Below are 24082 nucleotides of genomic sequence, written 5' to 3'. Positions count from 1 at the left end.
ACTTTAGCCTCAAAGTTTTAATTCGCACCAAATATAATAAGAGAAAATGAACAGTACAATTTGCTATGCAATTTTTACTGGCAATACCCAATAAGTGGTTGCCACGACTGTTTGAACACACAGCAGGGATCGGATGGCAAAGGGCACTACGTGGCTTTAGAACACAAATTCTGTTTGAATAGATTGTGGGCTCCATTGGCTGAGCCCCTGAGGTGCCAGAACAGTAGAAACGCCCAGGTGACCCCATATTTGGAACTTCACTGCTTAAGGAATTCATATAGGGGTGTAGTGAGTATTTAAAACCCATACGTGTCTCATAGAATTTTATAACATTGGTACGTTGAAATATAACATTTTATTGGTAAAATGTAATTTTTTTTATTTTCTGTAAATTTATCAGGTACACAAGGGTTAATAGGTGAAATGGGACCCCACAATTTATTGCAAAATTTCTCCCGAACGCGGTACTGCCCCATATATAATCAAAAATTACTGTTAGGCCACACATCAGGGTTGTGAAGGCAGGAGTGCTATTTGGCTTTTGGAACACAGAGTTTGCTAGAATAGTTTTACAGGCGACATTTGTGGAGCCCTTAAGGTGCCAGAACAGCAGAAAAAAACCCCAAACTGACTACATTGTAGAAACTGCACCTCTCTATGAATTCAACTACGGCTGCAGAGACTAATTTTCTGTGTTTCTGTAGATACGCATACCCATAAATTTTTAAGTGTGCTCTTCCTACTACACTAATACCAAACATGTGCCCGCTTAGTGCGGTTTAGGCACAACTGTGCTCAGAAAGAGGGACGTTTGCATTTGGGAGCACAGATTTCACTGGATTTTATCTGAGGGGGGTGTTGGAGCCTTTGTTCTACCCATATTATGTGAACCCCTATATTTCCTTTGACAGATGATGGCCCTGAGTTTGGGATGGTTTTGTGCAGGATAAATTAGCGTTTTTAATGGTAACATTTTGGTGTACATAACATTTTTTGATTGCTTTCACTAAAAGGTTCTTTGCTGAGCACTTATATTGGGGTTTCCGTGTAAATCCCACAAGTCAGACTTAACCCCAGATGGAACCACTCACTATAGTGAGGTAGATGGAGACACATTGGACGCTGATTGGTTCACTGTGTGGTAAAAGTGATGAGAATAATTTATTTTTCGGGTCACTGTAATTATGCGATACCAAATTTATATCTTTTTTTATGCTTTACTACTTTTAAACACTAAAAACAATACTTTTTTTTTGCCAAATGAACCATATTAGAGGTTCTTTTTTTTGTGGGACGGTTTGACGTTTTCACTTGTACCATTTTTTATTACATATGATTTTTTTTTGCTTGTATTTCATTATTTTATTTTCACCATATGGAATAAATAACATAACAGTTGTATAATTCAGGTTATTCCAGACGTGTTGACACTAGTGATGAGCGAGTATACTCATTGTTCAGGTTTTCCCCAGCACGCTCAGGTGACCTCCGAGTATTTGTTAGTGCTCGGAGATTTAGTTTTTGTTGCCGCAGCTGCATGATTTATGACTGCTAGACAGGCTGAGTACATGAGATGAATGCCTGTTTGTTAGGGAATTCCCACATGTATTCAGGCTGTCCAGCAGCCGTAAATCATGCAGCTGAGGCAATGAAAACTAAATCTCTGAGAACTAACAAATACTCGGAGATCACTCGAGCGTGCTCGGGAAAACCCGAGCTACGAGTATACTTGCTCATCACTAGTTGACACCAATTCTGTGCATTTATTTTGTTTATTTTTGTCTTAACACAAAGGCTGTGCTTTTAGTGGTGTAACGGCTTTTTGTGATTTTTGTGCAGTTTTTTGTGTTTTTTTTTTACTTTGTACATATTTTATTTAGCTTATTTTTTACTTTTTCACTTATTCCCACTTTGGGACATGAATATTTTTTTACTTTGATCACTGGTCTCATGCATTGCAGTACTTGTCTCACTGACTGTGCCTGTTAAATCCTGCTTATAGTAAGATCTAACAGGCCACCGTATCTTGGGATCATCAGATGACCTCAGGGTACCATGGAAACCATTGGAACCTGCAACTACGATCGTGAGTTGCCGATGGTGTCCCATGGGGTCTTTTAACCGCCTTTTATCTACTTACATGCCGCTGTCAATTAACAGATGTATCTAAGTGGTTAATCGGCCCTGATCGGTTCCTAAACCGGTCAGTGTCAATGCCACAGGGTGTCATATACAGCTGTCACCCATGAGGGGCGCGATTCACTTTTTCCCGATGATCATTTTAAAACAGTGATGACGGAATAAGGCACCTTAACCCCTTTCTGCCATCGGATGGAATAGTACATCCAATGGCAGATCCCCTGCTTTGATGCATCAAAGCCGGAACATATCAGCTGTTTTGTACAGCTGACATGTGCCTGCAATAGCAACAGGTGGAATCGTGATCCACCCACTGCTATTAACTAGTTAAATGCCGCTGTCAAACACTGACAGCAGCATTTAACCAGCACCAGAAATGCACGCACCGGTGACCCCGTCACATGATCGGGGGTCATCGGTGCGTTGGCATAACAACCAGAGGTCTCCTGAAGACCTCTATTGTTGTTGATGTCAGATTGCTGTGAGCGCCACCCAGTGGTCGGAGCTCATAGCAATGCTGTAATTCTACTACATAGGGGCAATCTGAGCATCACTCCTATGTAACAGAGCTAATCAGGCAATGCAAGCTTCTAGCCTTTCATGGAGGCTATTAAAGCATGGCAAGAGTAAAAAAAAATGTTTTAAAAAATATGAAAAAAATACAAAAAAATACAAGTTTAAATCACCCCCCTTTCGCCCCATTCAAAAAAAAAAAAAAATCAAACCTACACATATTTGGTATCGCCAAGTTCAGAATCGCCCGACCTATCAATAAAAAAAAGAATTAACCTGATCGCAAGAAAAAATTCCAAATGCCAAAATTACATTTTTTTGGTTGCTGCGACACTGCATTAAAATGCAATAACGGGCGATCAAAAGAACGTATCTGCATCAAAATGGTATAATTAAAAACTTCAGCTCGGCACGCAAAAAACAAGCCCTCACATAACCTCAGATCGCGAAAAATAAAGACGCTATGCGTCATGGAAAATTGCACAATTTTTTTGTGTTTAGCAAAGTTTGGATTTTTTTTCACCACTTACATAAAAAAGAACCTAGACATGTTTGGTGTCTATGAACTCGAAATGACCTGGAGAATCATAATGGCAGGTTAGTTTTAGCATTTAGTGAACCTAGCAAAAAAGCCAAACAAAAAACCAAGTGTGGGATTGCACTTTTTTGCAATTTCACCGCACTTGGAATTTGTTTCCCGTTTTCTAGTACAGGACATGTACAAAACCAATAGTGCCGTTCAAAAGTACTACTCGCCCCGCAAAAAATAAGCCCTCACATGGCCATATTGACGGAAAACTAAAAACATTATGGCTCTGAGAAGGAGGGGTGCGAAAAACAATAATGCAAAACCGAAAAAAGCTCTGGGGGTTAATATGCTTGCTGGCAGCAAAGGAGATCAATCATGATCTGCTTTTGGAAGTACTACTGTCTATGGATAGTACCAGTGTGGCTGCTTCTGCATCTACTAGTGGCTCCCACATTCTCAGTCATGCTATAGGTTTTTGATTTATTTTTTCACTACCTGAATAATTTTAGTTAAACTCCACATTTCGCAAAAAAATTGCAACTCTTCAAAGCATTTTTCTTGTAAAAGCTTTGATGAATCGCCCCCAATGTGTAGTTGTAATTCAAATGTAGTAGGACAAATCCCAGCTCCACCATTTCGCTGATCTCTTATCTTTTTATCCTTCTATCAACTGAATCTCTGAATTATTCAGACTACTACATGCATCTTCTTTACTGCTGCTTTTGTACAACACATTACTGCCTGGAATAATTATCCAATGTTTTAGGGCTTTCTCCATTGCCGAGCTGTGAACTATGATCTATCTCACTGTCCTAAAGTCACTCTAAAAATGGCTGCTGCAATCCCTGCCTAGGCTTTTATACAGGCTATGATAGTGTCACCTGATTGATTGCACTATACTATATGATGCGATAACTGAAAGGCATTATTGGAAAGCCTGTGTCTCAGGGCATGTATGTGGCCATGTGGCTGATGAAATCTTGTGCAATGTGTAAAAAGTCGGCAGGTAAATTGTTTGAATTTGCTGAGACCTGTGAATTTCATAACATTAGACTCATATTTGATTTTCATTAAACTGATTCGCTCATCTCTGCTAGCTAGTTATAGTTTAGTGCTCTAAATTTCTCCATTAGCTATGCACAGTATATATAATATCCACTTCATGTGACTTGTATTCTTCCCATTTATCCGTTCTGTTATTTTGCTACCACCAGAGCTGCAGTGATGTACTTCAGGAGAGATTTGCAGTGGAGATGAAATGTAGTGTCGCATTACGTTTGGCTGCATTGCACATTCAAGAACGCATTCATTCTTGTGGTCAGCCACAGAAGATAACATTCAAGTATATTGAGTAAGTATGGATTTTAATTGAGCCATATCTGTTGATCGATAAATCACATTTTGTCTATTGAAATACCACCATAAATACTACACATCGAAACTTACAAATTAAGACTTAGATGTGACACAACCATTTGTGTACATAAATAGTTATGATTTTAATTTACCACATTTGTGAGTTTGGCATTTTATGTCATGAGCAAGGCAAAACAAATGCAATCCCACAATATCACATTGTTACATTACATTAAAGCAGGGATCCCAAATTCGTGCCTCGTGAGCCAGCTATAGCTTGCAAGTCCCTGCTACGTGACTTTTGGCTATGTTCTAGCTCATTGAATTAGCGTCGGGTATAGCAGGCAACCAAGAACTGGATGAAGTGGAGGAAGAGCCATGAAAATCTGTAGCATGGCGGCACTGCTGCTGACTCTTCTTTCCACTCCTTGCTGGTGTATTATCCCCTTTAGCGTGCAGGTTCTTCTGCTTCCTCCAAGATTGTTTCCGTGCTATCTTCCACAATACTACAGCTACATTTTTCGTATGTACAGATGGCTACCACATTATATGCATGATTGGTACGTATTGTGCTCGAATTGTGCTCGAATATTGTGTCGAATTTATTAGGACCAGTGTATGACATCTGCTGATGTCACATTTACCCCAGCTGGAATCAGTAGACATGATGCCACCAGCGTTGCTCACCTCCCAATATAGTACTGAGCGGAGTCAAAATAATACTTTAAACATGTCTCTAACTTAAGGTGGTTGACAACCTGACAAGCCCTTCTTAATTCTCATGTCTCCCCCTTGTAAAATAATAACACTTATACTTACCCCCGGTGCTCGCGAAACTGGGGATCATTGTTATGTCACATGATGTCTGCAGGCAATCAACACAGACAAATTATATACATCTGGAGTAAGTGAGAGCTACAGCTTACAGAAATGTAAGGTAAACAAGACACAAAGACAAAACAGGGATAACAGAAAGCGACAAACATACAAACACTCACTAAACTTAGAGACGTATATAGGGAGTGATAGGAGTGTACTAAACTAATGGGAACAGGACAATGAGGATAACATACACCCAAAATTAGCACGCAAGAATCTCCAGTAGCAACAATGACATCTCCCATTCAGCACACCATCTTCAAGGAGCTAGGAAGCAAAGCTTTCACTGGCAACTGCAGAGAAGGTCTGGCCAGGTTTTATAGGGAAAGGTAATGACCAGATCAGAAGCAGCTGAAATGGAGCTGCAATTTTCTGACCACCATAGATAGGGTTGTGAACCTCTTCAACACAAAAGGAAACCAAATCCATTTAATATGGGACACAAGCACAGAGGCTAAATGGAAGATCTGCAATTCACAATACGTAGTGATCTTCTAACCACATATCTCCCAGGAGGACGTGACATACTCGTGACACGTAATGTTACGTGATCCCTTGGAGAGCCATTGACCACACAGCTGGAACAGCACTGGGAGATTTTCTCACTTTCATGTATTTATTTATTCTTTCCTCCTACTAGGAAAGACTGGGGGATAGATAATTTTCTATCTCCAACTTTACTTCGGAACATGAGAGGGAAGGACATAAAGAAGGCAATCAGCTTTCATATGAAGAGAAACCAATGCATCCTTGAACCAAGACAAAAGGTGAAGAATGTTTGACATGGGTTACAGTTGTGTACAGGCTTGGACAGGCCCACAGGAGAGCAGGAGAATCCTCCAGTGGGCCGCTGTGCAAGAGTGGGCCTCCACCCTCTTTTATGAGCAGTAGTTGGCACAATATACATGAATCACTATGTACAGACAAAGGCAGAATCTTATTCATGTAACAATCTGCCCTGTTCATTGTTATCTAAAATTTGTGATTGAGGATAATGTGACATATGGATGTAACTGAAAAGTGGGGCCCAGGAGTTGGTTACTGGTGGGCACTTGGCACACTAGTGCGACACTGGCTGGGTACATATTTCACTTAAAGTGAATCTGCTAGCAGTTTTTTCTCATGTAATCAAAGAGAAGCATGATGTAGGAGCAGAGTCCCTGGGATGTGTTTTCCTAATTCAATACAATCTGCATCTTATCAGCATTAGATTATCATTACAGGATGACTTGGTACATGCAGGGTGGTCCAGCCATGCCCTCAGCACTGATTAGCAGCTCTATGTCACTATACAATGTACACCGAAAGCTGTAGTGTGGGCAGGGTTGAGCCATACAAAATATCAGTTTTAAAAACTGGTCCTTGAGCACATGTCCCAATCTAATCCGATATGCAAATGAGAATTGACCATTGAAGGGAACCTGTCAGGTCCCCCATGCCCTCCAACCCAGCAGTATTCATTACCGTATTTATGAGTAAATTCCCTTTCTAACCATTCCTGTATAACGTTTTTCTGTAAAAATGAGATTTAAAAAGAGCATTTATATTGTCCCCATTTCCTATGCTAATTAGGGCTTTGATGGGGTGTTAGTTGCCCCTGACTAGTCAGCCCTCTTTCCATGTTATCACTCTTTTGATATCTATGGTTACAAAATTTGGATCCCAGTATCTCTGTGTTTGGACTTTATATGTTCTCCTATATGTGGGTATTATTATGGGTTCTTCTATATGTGGATATTTGTTTAGAGGACTACTATATGTTCTATAGTCAGCCCTCTTTCCATGATATCACGCCCCTGTGGGCATGATAACATAATTTGCAGGAGCTTTGGTCATCACCATCTCCTGGCTTCAGTGGAGCAGTGCACACGACTGGAAGTTCAAAAGATGGCTTCTGGACATGCGCAGTGCTCCTCTGAAGCTGGGAAGCGTACACCCTGCTGCATAGGTGCAGTGACGCTGCTAAAATGTGCGGCGCATGTGCGTTACCACAGCTCCTGCAAATTATGTTATCACGTCCACAGGGGCGTGATAAGATGGAAAGTGGGCGGACTAGTCTGGGGCAACTAATGCCCCACTGACTAGTCAAAGCCATAATTAGCATAGGAAACTGGGACAATATAAATGTTTTTTTAAAACATTATTTTTACAGAAAAACGTTATACATGGCTGGTTAGGCAGGGAATTTCCTCACAAATAGGTGAATGCTACTGGTTTGGAGGGCATGGGGGACCTGAAAGGTTCCCTTTAAAGTTTTCGGAGATCTGTATAAAATAGTTCAAAATATAGTTTGTACTTCAGAGTTCCATCTGGGTTTGATCCGTTTTCACTGATTTAACTGTTAAGAGTTAATGATGAATCAGACCAGGATTCATTCTAATATTCAAATTCCTTGTAACATAACACAGCAGGTTAATCTTTCTCTATTTCAGCAGCCGATATCTGCAGCTCAGGTTCGATTACAATATTTAAAGATTCTCGGAGATTTGAAGACTTATGGTGGAAAAATATTCAGCGCTACACTGATGGTATGTATGCAGTATGTATATGTGAGTCTGAATCTGAAAATTATGAAAAAAAATTACGGATTCATCTTCTTAAAGAAAATCTGTCAGCAGGTTTTTGCTACCTCATCAGAGAGCAGCAAATGTAGGAAAAGAGAAGCTGAATCCAACGATCCAATTAGTTTACTGAGAGTTCTTAGATGTAACATGTAGCAGAGCTGGGAAAGCTAATCCCGTCACACAACATTTCTCTATGTATATTGTCTATTAACAGTGAGCTTCTTTTTAAAGTAGAGGGTGTGGTCGGTCTAGCAGTCCTGTGAGCTGTAGACTGGGCAGTGATAATGTCGTGGTGATAAAATCTTCAGTGTAACTAAACAATGGCACACATCCTAATAAATGACACATTTCTGAGCACAAAGGTATCACAACAAATAAACATTTCATTTAGCAGGACACATACTGTATGTCAGTGCAGGCTCATCTGAACAGATTACAATCCTTTCTCTTGGTATTCCCTGCAGCCTGAGCTCCAACTGCTTCCATTGCCAAACAGAAGTGTTGTCTGTAGCTCCAACACACAGACTGCTCAGCCATGCTAGCTGACCCATGCAGTCTCCACTCAGAGAGAGAGACCCTGGCTTGTTTCTCTTCCAACTACAGCTCGCATTTTGGATGGACACTCACCAGCTTCAGCACACTCAACTATGCTTCATTCAGCAGTCTAACACACCTAGTGAACACAGATCCTGATTCTTAGCTAAAGCTAGCCAGGTGCATCTAACTAAGACCTGCAGTGCTAGGATTTAGCCCAGTCCTACCTGGCTTTGCTACAGGACCCATAAAGATTCTCCACTGAAATAACATACAACACATGTTAGGGGAATCGGGACTTCTAAATGTTTGTCTACACAATCAGACCGGCGTCACACTCAGCGTAAGACAATACGGTCCGTATATTACGGCCGTAATACGCTGAAAAGTCCCCAAAATAGTGGTCCGTAGCTCCTCCGTAGGCAGGGTGTATCAGCGTATTTTGCGCATGGCATCCTCCATATGTAATCCGTATGGCATCCGTACTGCGTGTTTTTCTCGCAGGCTTGCAAAACCGACATATGGCTATACAAGGGATCCATGTGTAAAAAAACAAAAAAAAAACATATATACTGTCTATATATATATATATGTCAGTAGACACATATATGTATATATATTATTACTTCATACAGCACTAGATAGCTTTAAAGCCGGTAATTCAATTGTCGGCTTTTGCTATCTCCTTCCTAAACCCGACATGATATGAGACATGGTTTACATACAGTAAACCATCTCATATCACCATTTTTTTTGCATATTCCACACTACTAATGTTAGTAGTGTGTATGTGCAAAATTTGGCCGTTCTAGCTATTAAATTAAAGGGTTAAATGGCGGAAAAAATTGGCGTGGGCTCCCACGCAATTTTCTCCACCAGAGTAGTAAAGCCAGTGACTGAGGGCAGATATTAATAGCCTGGAGAGGGTCCATGGTTATTGCCCCCCCCCCCCCCTGGCTAAAAACACCTGCCCCCAGCCACCCCATAAAAGGCACATCTGTAAGATGTGCCTATTCTGGCACTTGGCCACTCTCTTCCCATTCCCGTGTAGCGGTGGGATATGGGGTAATGAAGGGTTAATGCCACCTTGCTATTGTAAGGTGACATTAAGCCAAATTAATAATGGAGAGGCGTCAATTATGACACCTATCCATTATTAATCCAATACTAGTAAAGGGTTAAAAAAACACAAACACATTATTAAAAATTATTTTAATGAAATAAAAACAAAGGTTGTTGTAATAATTTATTCTACGCTCAATCCATCTGAAGACCCTCGCTCTGTAACAAAGAAAAAATAATAAACCAACAATATACATACCTTCCGAAGATCTGTAAGGTCCCACGATGTAAATCCATCTGAAGGGGTTAAAATATTTTGCAGCCAGGAGCTCTGTTAATGCAGCGGTGCTCGTGGCTGCATAACCCCGGGGAATGAAGGTAAAGTAGGTCAATGACCTATATTTACCTTCATTCGCGGTACAGCTGGCCCAAAGTATTAATGCATCTCAATAGAGGGATAAGAGAAGTTCTGAGACCATTTTTTTTTCTTTGCACTGTGTTTTGTCTTTCTTTTCCCCTAAACCTTTGGGTGGTTCAGGACACAGGTGTAGACATGGACATTCAAGGTCTGTCCTCTTGTGTGGATCATCTCACTGCAAGGGTACAAAACATTCAAGATTTTGTGGTTCAGAATCCGATGTTAGAGACTAGAATTCCTATTCCTGATTTATTTTCTGGGAATAGATCTAAGTTTCTGAATTTCAAAAATAATTGTAAACTGTTTCTAGCTTTGAAACCCCGCTCCTCTGGTGACCCCGCTCAACAAGTAAAAATCATTATTTCTTTGTTGCGTGGTGACCCTCAAGACTGGGCATTTTCCCTTGCGCCAGGAGATCCTGCATTGCGTGATGTTGATGCGTTTTTTCTGGCGCTTGGATTGCTTTATGATGAACCAAATTCCGTGGATCAGGCAGAGAAAATATTGCTGGCATTGTGTCAGGGTCAGGATGAAGCGGAGGTGTACTGTCAGAAGTTTAGAAAGTGGTCTGTGCTTACTCAGTGGAATGAATGTGCCCTGGCGGCAATTTTCAGAAAGGGTCTTTCTGAAGCCCTTAAGGATGTCATGGTGGGATTTCCCACGCCTGCTGGTCTGAATGAGTCTATGTCCTTGGCCATTCAGATCGATCGGCGCTTGTGTGAGCGCAAAGCTGTGCACCATTTGGCGGTGTTCTCTGAGAATAGGCCTGAGCCTATGCAGTGTGATAGGACTTTGACCAGAGCTGAACCGCAAGAACACAGACGTCAGAATGGACTGTGTTTTTACTGTGGTGAATCCACTCATGCTATCTCCGATTGTCCTAAGCGCACTAAGCGGTTCGCTAGCTCTGCCACCATTGGTACAATACAGTCTAAATTTCTTTTGTCCGTTACTCTGATTTGCTCTCTGTCATCCTATTCTGTTATGGCATTTGTGGATTCAGGCACTGCCCTGAATTTGATGGACTTGGAGTTTGCCAGGCGCTGTGGTTTTTCCTTGGAGCACTTGCAGTATCCTATTCCATTGAGAGGAATTGATGCTACGCCTTTGGCCAAGAATAAACCTCAATACTGGACGCAATTGACCATGTGCATGGCTCCTGCACATCAGGAGGATATTCGCTTTTTGGTGTTGCATAATCTGCATGATGTGGTCGTTTTGGGGTTGCCATGGCTACAGGTCCATAATCCAGTATTGGATTGGAAATCTATGTCTGTGTCCGGCTGGGGTTGTCAAGGGGTACATGTTGATGTTCCATTGTTGTCAATTTCGCCTTCCACTCTTTCTGAAGTCCCTGAGCTTTTATCAGATTACCGGGATGTATTTGAGGAGCCCAAATCCGGTGCCCTACCTCCTCATAGGGATTGCGATTGTGCTATTAATTTGATTCCTGGTAGTAAGTTTCCTAAGGGCCAACTGTTTAATTTATCTGTGCCAGAGTACGCTGCTATGCGGAGTTATATAAAGGAATTCTTGGAGAAGGGTCGTATTCGCCCGTCGTCGTCACCATTGGGAGCAGGGTTCTTTTTTGTGGCCAAGAAGGATGGCTCTTTAAGACCTTGTATTGATTACCGCCTTCTTAATAAGATCACAGTCAAATTTCAGTATCCTTTGCCGCTGATGTCTGATCTGTTTGCTCGGATTAAAGGGGCTAGTTGGTTCACCAAGATAGATCTTCGAGGGGCGTATAATCTTGTGCGAATTAAACAGGGCGATGAATGGAAAACAGCATTTAATACGCCCGAGGGCCATTTTGAGTACCTGGTTATGCCATTCGGGCTTTCTAATGCTCCATCTGTGTTTCAGTCCTTTATGCATGACATCTTCCGAGAGTACCTGGATAGATTCATGATTGTATATTTGGATGACATTTTGGTCTTTTCGGATGATTGGGAGTCTCATGTGAAGCAGGTCAGAATGGTGTTCCAGGTCCTTCGTGCGAATTCCTTGTTTGTGAAGGGGTCTAAGTGTCTCTTTGGAGTTCAGAAGGTTTCGTTTTTGGGTTTCATTTTTTCCCCTTCTACTATCGAGATGGACCCTGTTAAGGTCCAGGCCATTTATGATTGGACTCAGCCTACATCTGTGAAGAGCATACAGAAGTTCCTGGGCTTTGCTAATTTTTACCGTTGCTTCATCGCTAATTTTTCTAGTGTTGCTAAACCGTTGACTGATTTGACCAAGAAAGGTGCTGATGTGGTCAATTGGTCCTCTGCGGCTGTAGAGGCTTTTCAGGAGTTGAAGCGTCGTTTTTCTTCTGCCCCTGTGCTGTGCCAGCCAGATGTTTCGCTCCCGTTTCAGGTCGAGGTTGATGCTTCTGAGATTGGAGCAGGGGCTGTTTTGTCGCAAAGAAGTTCTGATGGCTCGGTGATGAAACCTTGTGCCTTCTTTTCTAGAAAATGCTCGCCTGCTGAGCGCAATTATGATGTTGGCAATCGAGAGTTGTTGGGCATGAAGTGGGCATTCGAGGAGTGGCGACATTGGCTTGAAGGAGCTAAACATCGCGTGGTGGTCTTGACGGATCACAAGAATTTGACTTATCTCGAGTCTGCCAAACGGTTGAATCCTAGACAGGCTCAATGGTCGCTCTTTTTCTCCCGTTTTGATTTTGTGGTTTCATACCTTCCGGGATCTAAGAATGTGAAGGCTGATGCCCTGTCAAGGAGTTTTGTGCCTGACTTTCCGGGTGTTCCGGAGCCGGCGGGTATTCTTAAAGAGGGGGTAATTTTGTCTGCCATCTCCCCTGATTTGCGGCGCGTGCTGCAGAAGTTTCAGGCTGATAGACCTGACCGTTGTCCAACGGAGAAACTGTTTGTCCCTGATAGATGGACTAGTAGAGTTATCTCTGAGGTTCATTGTTCGGTGTTGGCTGGTCATCCTGGAATCTTTGGTACCAGAGATTTGGTGGCTAGATCCTTTTGGTGGCCTTCTTTGTCAGGGGATGTGCGTTCTTTTGTGCAGTCCTGTGGGACTTGTGCTCGGGCTAAGCCCTGCTGTTCTCGTGCCAGTGGGTTGCTTTTGCCCTTGCCGGTCCCGAAGACGCCCTGGACGCATATTTCCATGGATTTTATTTTTGATCTCCCTGTTTCTCAAAGGTTGTCGGTCATTTGGGTGGTTTGTGATCACTTCTCTAAGATGGTCCATTTGGTACCCTTGTCTAAATTACCTTCCTCCTCTGATTTGGTGCCATTGTTTTTCCAGCATGTGGTTCGTTTGCATGGCATTCCGGAGAACATCGTCTCGGACAGAGGTTCCCAGTTTGTTTCAAGGTTTTGGCGGTCCTTTTGTGCTAAGATGGGCATTGATTTGTCTTTTTCTTCGGCTTTCCATCCTCAGACTAATGGCCAAACCGAACGAACTAATCAGACTTTGGAAACATATCTGAGATGCTTTGTTTCTGCTGTTCAGGATGATTGGGTGTCCTTCTTGCCTTTGGCTGAGTTCGCCCTTAATAATCGGGCCAGCTCGGCTACTTTGGTTTCTCCTTTTTTCTGCAATTCTGGTTTCCATCCTCGTTTCTCTTCAGGGCAGGTTGAGCCTTCGGACTGTCCTGGTGTGGATACTGTGGTGGACAGGTTGCAGCAGATTTGGACTCATGTGGTGGACAATTTGACATTGTCCCAGGAGAATGCTCAACGTTTCGCTAACCGCCGGTGCTGTGTTGGTGCCCGACTTCGTGTTGGGGATTTGGTTTGGTTGTCATCTCGTCATGTTCCTATGAAGGTTTCCTCTCCTAAGTTTAAGCCTCGTTTCATTGGGCCATATAAGATTTCTGAAATTCTTAATCCTGTGTCATTTCGTTTGGACCTTCCAGCTTCTTTTGCCATCCATAATGTGTTCCATAGGTCGTTGTTGCGGAGATACGTGGCGCCTGTGGTTCCCTCCGTTGATCCTCCTGCCCCGGTGTTGGTCGAGGAGGAAGTTGGAGTATGTGGTGGAGAAGATTTTGGATTCTCGTGTTTCAAGACGGAAACTCCAGTACCTGGTCAAGTGGAAGGGTTATGGTCAGGAGGATATTTCCTGGGTTTTTGCCTCTGATGTTCATGCTGCCGATCTAGTTCGTGCCTTTCATTTGGCTCATCCTGATCGGCCTGGGGGCTCTGGTGAGGGTTCGGTGACCCCTCCTCAAGGGGGGGGTACTGTTGTGAATTCTGTTGTCGAGCTCCCTCCTGTGGTCGTGAATGGTACTTCGGTGAGTTCTGTCCGTGGGCTCCCTCTGGTGGCTGTGAGTGGAGCTGCTGCTTCTGAGGTTCCTTACACAGGTGACGGGGTTTATCCTTTGGTTTGCTGCTCTATTTAACTCCACTTAGATCGTTACTCCATGCCAGCTGTCAATGTTTCTGCATTGCTTCAGTTCGCTCTTGGATCTTTCTGGTGACCTGTCTACTCCAGCAGAAGCTAAGTTCCTGATATTATCTAATTCGTTCATTGTTTTCTTGTCCAGCTGGATATCATGATTTTGTCTTGCTATCTGGAAGCTCTGGGATGCAGAGTGGCATCTCCGCACCGTTAGTCGGTGCGGAGGTCTTTTTTGCACACTATACGTGGTCTTTTGTAGTTTTTTGTGCTGATCGCAAAGCTACCTTTCCTATCCTCTGTCTATTTGGTAAGTCTGGCCTCCCTTTGCTGAAACCTGTTTCATTTCTGCGTTTGTGACTTTCATCTTTACTCACAGTCAATATATGTGGGGGGCTGCCTTTTCCTTTGGGGAATTTCTCTGAGGCAAGGTAGGCTTTATTTTCTATCTCTAGGGCTAGCTAGTTCTTAGGCTGTGACGAGGCGCCTAGGGAGCGTCAGGAGCGCTCCACGGCTATTTCTAGTGTGTGTGATAGGATTAGGGATTGTGGTCAGCAGAGCTCCCACATCCCAGAGCTTGTCCTGTTTGAGGTTTAACTATCAGGTCATTCCTGGTGCTCCTAACCACCAGGTCATAACAGTATTTCACGCAAGTCACACTGCTGGTCCGTGTGTAATCCGTATTTTTCTGGCTTCCATAGACTTTCATTGGTGTTTTTTTTTGCGCAATACGGTGACAAACGCAGCATGCTGCGATTTTCTTCGATCGTAGAAAGCCGTATAATACTGATCAGTAAAATACGGCAGATAGGAGCAGGGGAGAATAATTGGGACGTTTGTTAGGCGTGTTTTACGGACGTATTTTATGCGCTCATACGTCCGTAAAACTCGATAGTGTGACGCCGGCCTCAGAGTTAGAAAATACTGCACTCCATATACTATATACCACATAGTATCTGGTTGCACATGTAACCCCTTTGAGATTACTGCACTTAGCATAATGTATATCACATATTTTTTAGAAGTTAATATTTTTATTTCAGCTGCAGGACAGAGAATCATACGTCACTCTTCTTGTTGGAGCCAAGTATGGGATCAGTCAGATTATTAACAACAAACTGAACATCATGATAAACCTAGCAGAATTCTCCAATATCAGCAAAATGGAGCTAACTGCAGAGTCAGAGAAAGTGAGCCTGGTGAAGGTCTACCTGCAGGATGTCAAGGTAAGCGGAATCAATGAAAACTGCAAATACGGCATTGTCAGGATGTGTGGCGGCTTTTGCTCCTGTGACCCAAGATTAGAGAGAAATCAGTAGTGTCAATAGCTTTCTCAGTTATCATAACAACCCCCCACTAGTTGATAGTGGGGTGCCAGTGGGTTGCTATTACAAATGGGGGCTTATCAGTTGCCCCTAAGTTTTCCACCTTAGGGCATCTATTAACCCCTTTCCACCATCGGGCGTAATAGTACGCTGATGTTGGACTCTCGCTGTTTGGAGCCCGCACCTTTCCAGGCACATGACAGCTGATCTATACAGCTGGCATGTACCCGCAACAGCTGCGGGAGGAATCGCAATCCACCAATGGCTGTTAACTAGTTAAATGCAGGTGTTAATTTCTGAGAGCGGCATTTAACTCGCTCAAACCAGAAGCGTGTTGTAAATCTCACCCATCGGTGACCCGGCACAAGTTCATGGGTCACTGATGAGTCGGCATGACAACCAGAGGTCTGAAGCAGATCTCTATGGTTGTCATTGCCAGATTGCTATGAGCGCCGACCACGGGGTGAGCATAGCAAGTGAGTATTTCTGCTACACACAGACGATCTGATCATCACCTGCGAGTAGTAGAGGTGATTAAAGTACTGAAGCTTCTAGTCTCCCATGGAGACTATTGAAGCATGCAAAAAGTAAAAAAAATGTTTTAAAAAGTATTTAAAAAATTTAAAAAATATAAAACTTTAACCCCTTAATCCCATATGACGTACTATCCCGTCCAGGTGACCTGGGACTTAATTCCCATGGACGGGATAGTACGTCATATGCGATCGGCCGCGCTCACGGGGGGAGCGCGGCCGATCGCGGCCGGGTGTCAGCTGCCTATCGCAGCTGACATCCGGCACTATGTGCCAGGAGCGGTCACGGACCGCTCCCGGCACATTAACCCTCGGCACACCGCGATCAAAGATGATCGCGGTGTGCCGGCGGTGCAGGGAAGCATCGCGCAGGGAGGGGGCTCCCTGCGGGCTTCCCTGAGACGATCGGTACACGGTGATGTGCTCACCGTGTACCGAGCGTCTTCTCCCTGCAGTCCCCGGATCCAAAATGGCCGCCGGGCTGCATCCGGGTCCTGCAGGGAGCACTTCCGGGTCAGGATCAGGCTGCAGCTGCAGCTCTAATCCTGCCCGGCTGTATGTCAGATCACCGATCTGATAGAGTGCTGTGCACACTGTCAGATCGGTGATCTGTGATGTCCCCCCCTGGGACAAAGTGAAAAAGTAAAAAAAAAAATTTCCACACTTGTAAAAAAAAATAAAAAAAAAATTCCTAAATAAAGCAGAAAAAAAAAAAATATTATTCCCATAAATACATTTCTTTACATAAAAAAAAACAAAAAAACAATAAAAGTACACATATTTAGTATCGCCGCGTCCGTAACGACCCGACCTATAAAACTGGCCCACTAGTTAACCCCTTCAGTGAACACCGTAAGAAAAAAAAAAAAAAAACGAGCCAAAAAACAACGCTTTATTATCATAACGCTGAACAAAGAGTGGAATAACACGCGATCAAAAAGACGGATATAAATAACCATGTTACCTCTGAAAACGTCATCTTGTCCCGCAAAAAACGAGCCACCATATAGCATCATAACCAAAAAAATAAAAAAGTTATAGTCCTCTGAATAAAGAGATGCCAAAATAATTATTTTTTCTATAAAATAGCTTTTATCGTATAAAAGCGCCAAAACATAAAAAAAATGATATAAATGAGGTGTCGCTGTAATCGTACTGACCCGAAGAATAAAACTGCTTCATCAATTTTACCAAACGCGGAACGGTATAAACGCCTCCCCCAATAGAAATTCATGAATAGCTGGTTTTTGGTCATTCTGCCTCACAAAAAAATCGGAATAAAAAGCGATCAAAAACTGTCACGTGTCCGAAAATGTAACCGATAAAAACGTCAACTCGTCCCGCAAAAAACAAGACCTCACATGACTCTGTGGACCAAAATATGGAAAAATTATAGCTCTCAAAATGTGGAGACGCAAAAACTTTTTTGCTATAAAAAGCGTCTTTTAGTGTGTGACGGCTGCCAATCATAAAAATCCGCTAAAAAACTCGCTATAAAAGTAAATCAAACCCCCCTTCATCACCCCCTTAGTTAGGCTAGGTTCACATTGCGTTAATGGGTTAACGCTAACGGACAGCGTTGCACGGCGAAAATGTCACAATTAACGCCGTGCAACGGGTCCGTTAGCACAACCATTGACAGCAATGTGATTTTCAGGTGTAGCGCATCGCTAGAGCGTGCCATTTTCGGCTCGCGCTAGCAAGGTGCCATTCTTTTGTGGCGCGCCTCAGACGCTGCTTGCAGCGTCCGCGGCGCGCCCGAGGTCCGATCCCCGATCTTCCAGAGCGGGGACGTTAACGCGACCACTAAACACGACACCTAAAAAGACATTGTGTTAGCGCAATCCGCTAGTGCTAAACGGATTTCCCTAACGCAATGTGAACCTAGCCTTAGGGAAAAATAATAAAATTAAAAAAAATGTATTTATTTCCATTTTCCGGTTAGGGTTAGGGTTAGGGTTAGGGCTAGGGTTAGGGTTTGGATTACATTTACGGTTGGGATTAGGGTTGGGATTAGAATTAGGGGTGTGTCTGGGTTAGGTGTGTGGTTAGGGTTACAGTTGGGATTAGGGTTAGTGGTGCGTTTGGATTAGGGTTTCATTTATAATTGGGGGGTTTCCACTGTTTAGACACATCAGGGGCTCTCCAAACGCGACATGGCGTCCGATCTCAATTCCAGCCAATTCTGCATTGAAAAAGTAAAACAGTGCTCCTTCACTTCCGAGCTCTCCCGTGCGCCCAAACAGGGGTTTACCCCAACATATGGGGTATCAGCGTACTCGAGACAAATTGGACAACAACTTTTTGGGTCCAAGTTCTCTTGTTATCCTTGGGAAAATAAAAATTTGGGGGGCTAAAAATCATTTTTGTGGGAAAAAAAAGGATTTTTATTTTCACGGCTCTGCGTTGTAAACTGTAGTGAAACACTTGGGGGTTCAAAGTTTTCACAACACATCTAGATAAGTTCCATGGGAGGTCTAGTTTCCAATATGGGGTCACTTGTGGGTGGTTTCTACTGTTTGGGTACATCAGGGGCTCTGCAAATGCAACGTGACGTCTGCAGACCAATCCATCTAAGTCTGCATTCCAAATGGCGCTCCTTCCCTTCCGAGCTCTGCCATGAGCCCAAACAGTGGTTCCCCCCCACATATGGGGTATCAGCGTACTCAGGACAAATTGAACAACAACTTTTGGGGTCCAATTTATTCTGTTACCCTTGTAAAAATACAAAGCTGGGGGCTAAAAAATCATTTTTGTGAAAAAAAAAAGAATTTTTATTTTCACGGGTCTGCGTTATAAACTGTAGTGAAACACTTAGGGGTTCAAAGTTCTCACAACACATCTAGATAAGTTCCATGGGAGGTCTAGTTTCTAATATGGGGTCACTTGTGGGGGGTTTGTACTGTTTGGGTACATCAGGGGCTCTGCAAATGCAACGTGACTCCTGCAGACCAATCCATCTAAGTCTGCATTCCAAATGGCGCTCCTTCCCTTCCGAGCTCTGCCATGCGCCCAAACAGTGGTTCCCCCCCACATATGGGGTATCAGCGTACTCAGGACAAATTGGACAACAACTTTTGGGGTCCAATTTATTATGTTACCCTTGTGAAAATACAAAACTGGGGGCTAAAAAATTTTTGCGAAAAAAAAATAAATTTATTTTAACGGCTCTGCGTTATAAACTGTAGTGAAACACTTGGGGGTTCAAAGCTCTCAAAACACATCTAGATAAGTTCCTTAGAGGGTCTAGTTTCCAAAATGGTGTCACTTGTGGGGGTTTTTAATGTTTAGGCACATCAGGGGCTCTCCAAACCAACATGGCGTCCCATCTTAATTCCAGTCAATTTTGCATTGAAAAGTCAAATGGCGCTCCTTCCCTTCCGAGCTCTGCTATGCACCCAAAAAGTGGTTTACCCCCACATATGGGGTATCGTCGCACTCAGGACAAATTGCACAACAACTTTTGTGGTCTAGTTTCTTCTCTTACCCTTGGGAAAATAAAAAATTGGGGGCGAAAAGATCATTTTTGTGAAAAAATAAGATTTTTTATTTTTACGGCTCTGCATTATAAACTTCTGTGAAGCACTTGTTGGGTCAAAGTGCTCACCACACATCTAGATAAGTTCCTTAAGGGGTCTACTTTTCAAAATGGTGTCACTTGTGAGGGGTTCCAATGTTTAGGCACATCAGGGGCTCTCCAAACGCAACATGGCGTCCCATCTCAATTCCAGTCAATTTTGCATTGAAAAGTCAAATGGCGCTCCTTTCCTTCCGAGCTCTGCCATGCGCCCAAACAGTGGTTTACCCCCACATATGGGGTATCGTCGCACTCAGGACAAATTGCACAACAACTTTTGTGGTCTAATTTCTTCTCTTACCCTTGGGAAAATAAAAAATTGGTGGCGAAAAGATTATTTTTGTGAAAAAATATGATTTTTTATTTTTACGGCTCTGCATTATAAACTTCTGTGAAGCACTTGTTGGGTCAAAGTGCTCACCACACCTCTAGATAAGTTCCTTAAGGGGTCTACTTTCCAAAATGGTGTCACTTGTGGGGATTTCAATGTTTAGGCACATCAGGGGCTCTCCAAACGCAACATGGCATCCCATCTCAATTCCAGTCAATTTTGCATTGAAAAGTAAAATGGCGCTCCTTCCCTTCCGAGCTCTGCCATACGCCCAAACAATGGTTTACACCCATATACGGGGTATCAGCGTACTCAGGACAAATTGGCCAACAATTTTTGAGGTTCAATTTCTTCTCTTACTCTTGGGAAAATAAAAAATTGGGGGCGAAAAGATCATTTTTGTGAAAAAATATGATTTTTTATTTTTACGGCTCTGCATTATAAACTTCTGTGAAGCAATTGGTGGGTCAAAGTGGTCACCACACATCTAGATAAGTTCCTTAGGGTGTCTACTTTCCAAAATGGTGTCACTTGTGGGGGGTTTCAATGTTTAGGCACATCAGTGGCTCTCCAAACGCAACATGGTGTCCCATCTCAATTCCTGTCAATTTTGCATTTAAAAGTCAAATGGCGCTCCTTCCCTTCCGAGCTCTGCCATGCGCCCAAACAGTGGTTTACCCCCACATATGGGGTATCAGCGTACTCAGTACAGATTGTACAACAATGTTTGGCATCCATTTTATCCTGTTACCCTTGGTAAAATAAAACAAATTGGAGCTGAAATAAATTTTGTGTGAAAAAAAGTTAAATATTCATTTTTATTTAAACATTCCAAAAATTCCTGTGAAACCCCTGAAGGGTTAATAAACTTCTTGAATGTGGTTTTGAGCACCTTGAGGGGTGCAGTTTTTAGAATGGTGTCACACTTGGGTATTTTCTATCATATAGACCCCTCAAAATGACATCAAATGAGATGTGGTCCCTAAAAAAAAATGGTGTTGTAAAAATGAGAAATTGCTGGTCAACTTTGAACCCTTATAACTCCCTAACCAAAAAAAATTTTGGTTCCAAAATTGTGCTGATGTAAAGGAGACATGTGGGAAATGTTACTTATTAAGTATTTTGCGTGACATATCTCTGTGATTTAAGGGCATAAAAATTTAAAGTTGGAAAATTGCGAAATTTTCAAAATTTTCGCCAAATTTCCGTTTTTTTCACAAATAAACGCAAGTTATATCGAATAAATGTTACTACTAAAATGAAGTACAATATGTCACGAGAAAACAATGTCAGAATCGCCAAGATCCGTTGAAGCGTTCCAGAGTTATAACCTCATAAAGGGACAGTGGTCAGAATTGTAAAAATTGGCCCGGTCATTAACGTGCAAACCACCCTCGGGGCTTAAGGGGTTAAATCACCCCTCTTTCGCCCCATTCAAAATAAAACAATAAAAAAAATAAAATATACACATATTTGGTATCGCCGTCTTCAGAATCACCCGATCTATCAATATAAAAAAAAGAATTAACCCAATCGCTAAACGGTGTAACAAGAAAAAAATTCAAAACATCAGAATTACTTTTTTTTGGGTCCCCGCTACACTGCAATGAAATGCCAATAATAGGCGATCAAAAGATCGTATCTGCACCAAAATGGTATCAATAAAAACGTCAGCTCGGCACGCAAAAACGAAGCCCTCACCGAAACAGAGATTACGGAAAGTGAAGACGCTACAAATCTCGGAAAATGGTGCCTGTTTTTTTTCTTACCAAACTTGGGATTTTTGATGGAGAAATAAAAAAGTTATAGCTCTGGGAAGAAGGGGAGCAAAAAAAGAAAATGCAAAAATGGAAATACCTCTGGTCGTGAAGGGGTTAATGGCAAAACAATAATACATCTCAATACTGGCACTTGGTCATATCTCCTATTGGGACTACAAAAAAAATTTAAAATATATATTTTTTTAGAAAATCCCCTTTCCTGCTTTATTATGTAAAGAGATGCACATAGTTGGTATTGATGCATCTGTATAAAACTGTAATATTCTGAGTAGAAAAGGGCACTATTGCTGTTTTTTTCTTAACATCATTGACAGAGAAGACTGTGATCTCATCAGTCTCGTAGACTTTGAATTAAATGGTAGTCTGCATGAATGACTGACGCAAACAGCGATCAGGTTCCAGTAGTGGGACTCACAGTGATCATACATTTATAACCCCACGAGACACCCACTGCTTGATCTTAATAATATACATACGGTATATCATTTTGTCTAGTTTTTTGCATGTCCTTTTGTTTATAGACATTCACATTATCTTTCATTTATCTAGCCGCTTTCCCTTTTGCTGGAGTCAAATAGTGCAAAGGACATTGCATGTCTCATTTCTGGTTATTGCAAGCTGTATGTGAGTCCTACATCATCAATCCTTGAATGGCCGGGTAATAACCTATACCACAGGCTATCCACAGAGGAAGGTAAGAATGATCGGTAAACACACAAGTCTTTGATAATTATGGATTTAAAGCAGGGGTGGGCAATTAATTTTCCGAGAGACTGTGAGTGTGGAGGGCCAAACTAATACGCTGAAATTAATTCTGCTTAATCTTAATGTTAACATATTAATTATAATTATGTATATTATTATTAATTGTTTCACTTAATATTGAGCAGAATTAAGTATACTTACAAGTCAACCCCTTATATACCGTACTAGATGGTGGCCCGATTCTAACGCATTGGCTATTCTAGAATATGTATAATATGCAAAATCCCAAAACCATTATGACAGTCTGGGTATGGGAGTACTAAATTAGTACTCCCCCCGGCAAACAAGTCCGCTCCACACAATACATGTCAAGAATAGGAGAACAAGGAGCATACCATGGACAATATATAATTAAATCTTTATTAGTACATAAAAATCATTAAAATACAATCAGTAATAAGTCATAGCATATAAGTTCCAATAAAGAGCAGGAAGGGGACTGTCACTCCAAATTACCCCTAAACATACTGCAGAGGGAAACCCCACATATAGTGGGTAAAGCACACAGTGTACTCCCCATCGACACTATACAAGACAGGCAAGTCCAGGGTAAAGCTATATAGACAGTCTATCTGTCCTGAGCCAGGGCCCACGTGGGCTGCATATGCATATTAACAAATAGTAACGCAGTACCGAAGTGGGCTTACAAGAATAAAGTGCAGAGGGGTGCAAAGGAGGGACACAGCCGGAAAGAGAGGGGTCTCTGTTTCCAGCTGTGTCTATATAGCTTTACCCTGGACTTGCCTGTCTTGTATAGTGTCGATGGGGAGTACACTGTGTGCTTTACCCACTATATGTGGGGTTTCCCTCTGCAGTATGTTTAGGGGTAATTTGGAGTGACAGTCCCCTTCCTGTTCTTTATTGGAACTTATATGCTATGACTTATTACTGATTGTATTTTAATTATTTTTATGTACTAATAAAGATTTAATTATATATTGTCCATGGTATGCCCCTTGTTCTCATATTCTTGACACGTCTAGAATATGTATGTAGTTTATTTATGAAGATTTTAGAATAATACATTGAATACACAGGATTCAGCCAGCCGCGATCAATTAGCGAAGCATGGCTCAAATCCCGTGCCACTTCGCGGCCGGACTGCACCTGTCGCTGATTGTTCGCGGCCGGCCACGTAGTATATAGCACAGCCACATAGTATATAACAGCCAACGTAGTAAATAGCATAGCCACGTAGTATATTGCACAGCCACGTAGTATATAGCACAGCGATGTAGTATATAGCACAGCCATGTAGAATATAGCACAGCCCACGGAGTATATAGCACAGCCCATGGAGTATATTGAACAGCCCACGCAGTATATTGCACAGCCCACGTAGTATATTGCACAGCCTGCGTAGTATATTGCACAGCCCGCGTAGTATACTGCACAGCCCGCGCAGTACCACGCACGCAGTATA

At 42.4% G+C, this 24082-nt stretch overlaps 1 protein-coding gene across 2 annotated transcripts in view; it reads left to right on the top strand.

Moving 5' to 3' along the window:
- The window catches only part of FRMPD1 (FERM and PDZ domain containing 1), a 344165-nt gene that overhangs the window by 310069 nt on the left and 10014 nt on the right, over positions 1–24082 (top strand). The window contains exons 10-14 of one of the 2 annotated variants that reach the window (XM_069767303.1): positions 4396–4532; positions 6057–6183; positions 7849–7944; positions 15391–15573; positions 22444–22588. In XM_069767303.1, the coding sequence (XP_069623404.1) occupies positions 4396–4532; positions 6057–6183; positions 7849–7944; positions 15391–15573; positions 22444–22588 (688 nt within the window). The remainder of the gene's footprint in view (positions 1–4395; positions 4533–6056; positions 6184–7848; positions 7945–15390; positions 15574–22443; positions 22589–24082) is intronic. The other variant, XM_069767311.1, reaches the window with a different exon arrangement.

Source organism: Ranitomeya imitator, chromosome 1 (assembly GCF_032444005.1).
Source record: "Ranitomeya imitator isolate aRanImi1 chromosome 1, aRanImi1.pri, whole genome shotgun sequence".
In the NCBI taxonomy this organism is placed as follows: Eukaryota; Metazoa; Chordata; class Amphibia; order Anura; family Dendrobatidae; genus Ranitomeya; species Ranitomeya imitator.
Note: the sequence above shows the minus strand (reverse complement) of the source record. Positions and strands in the feature narration are given on the sequence as shown.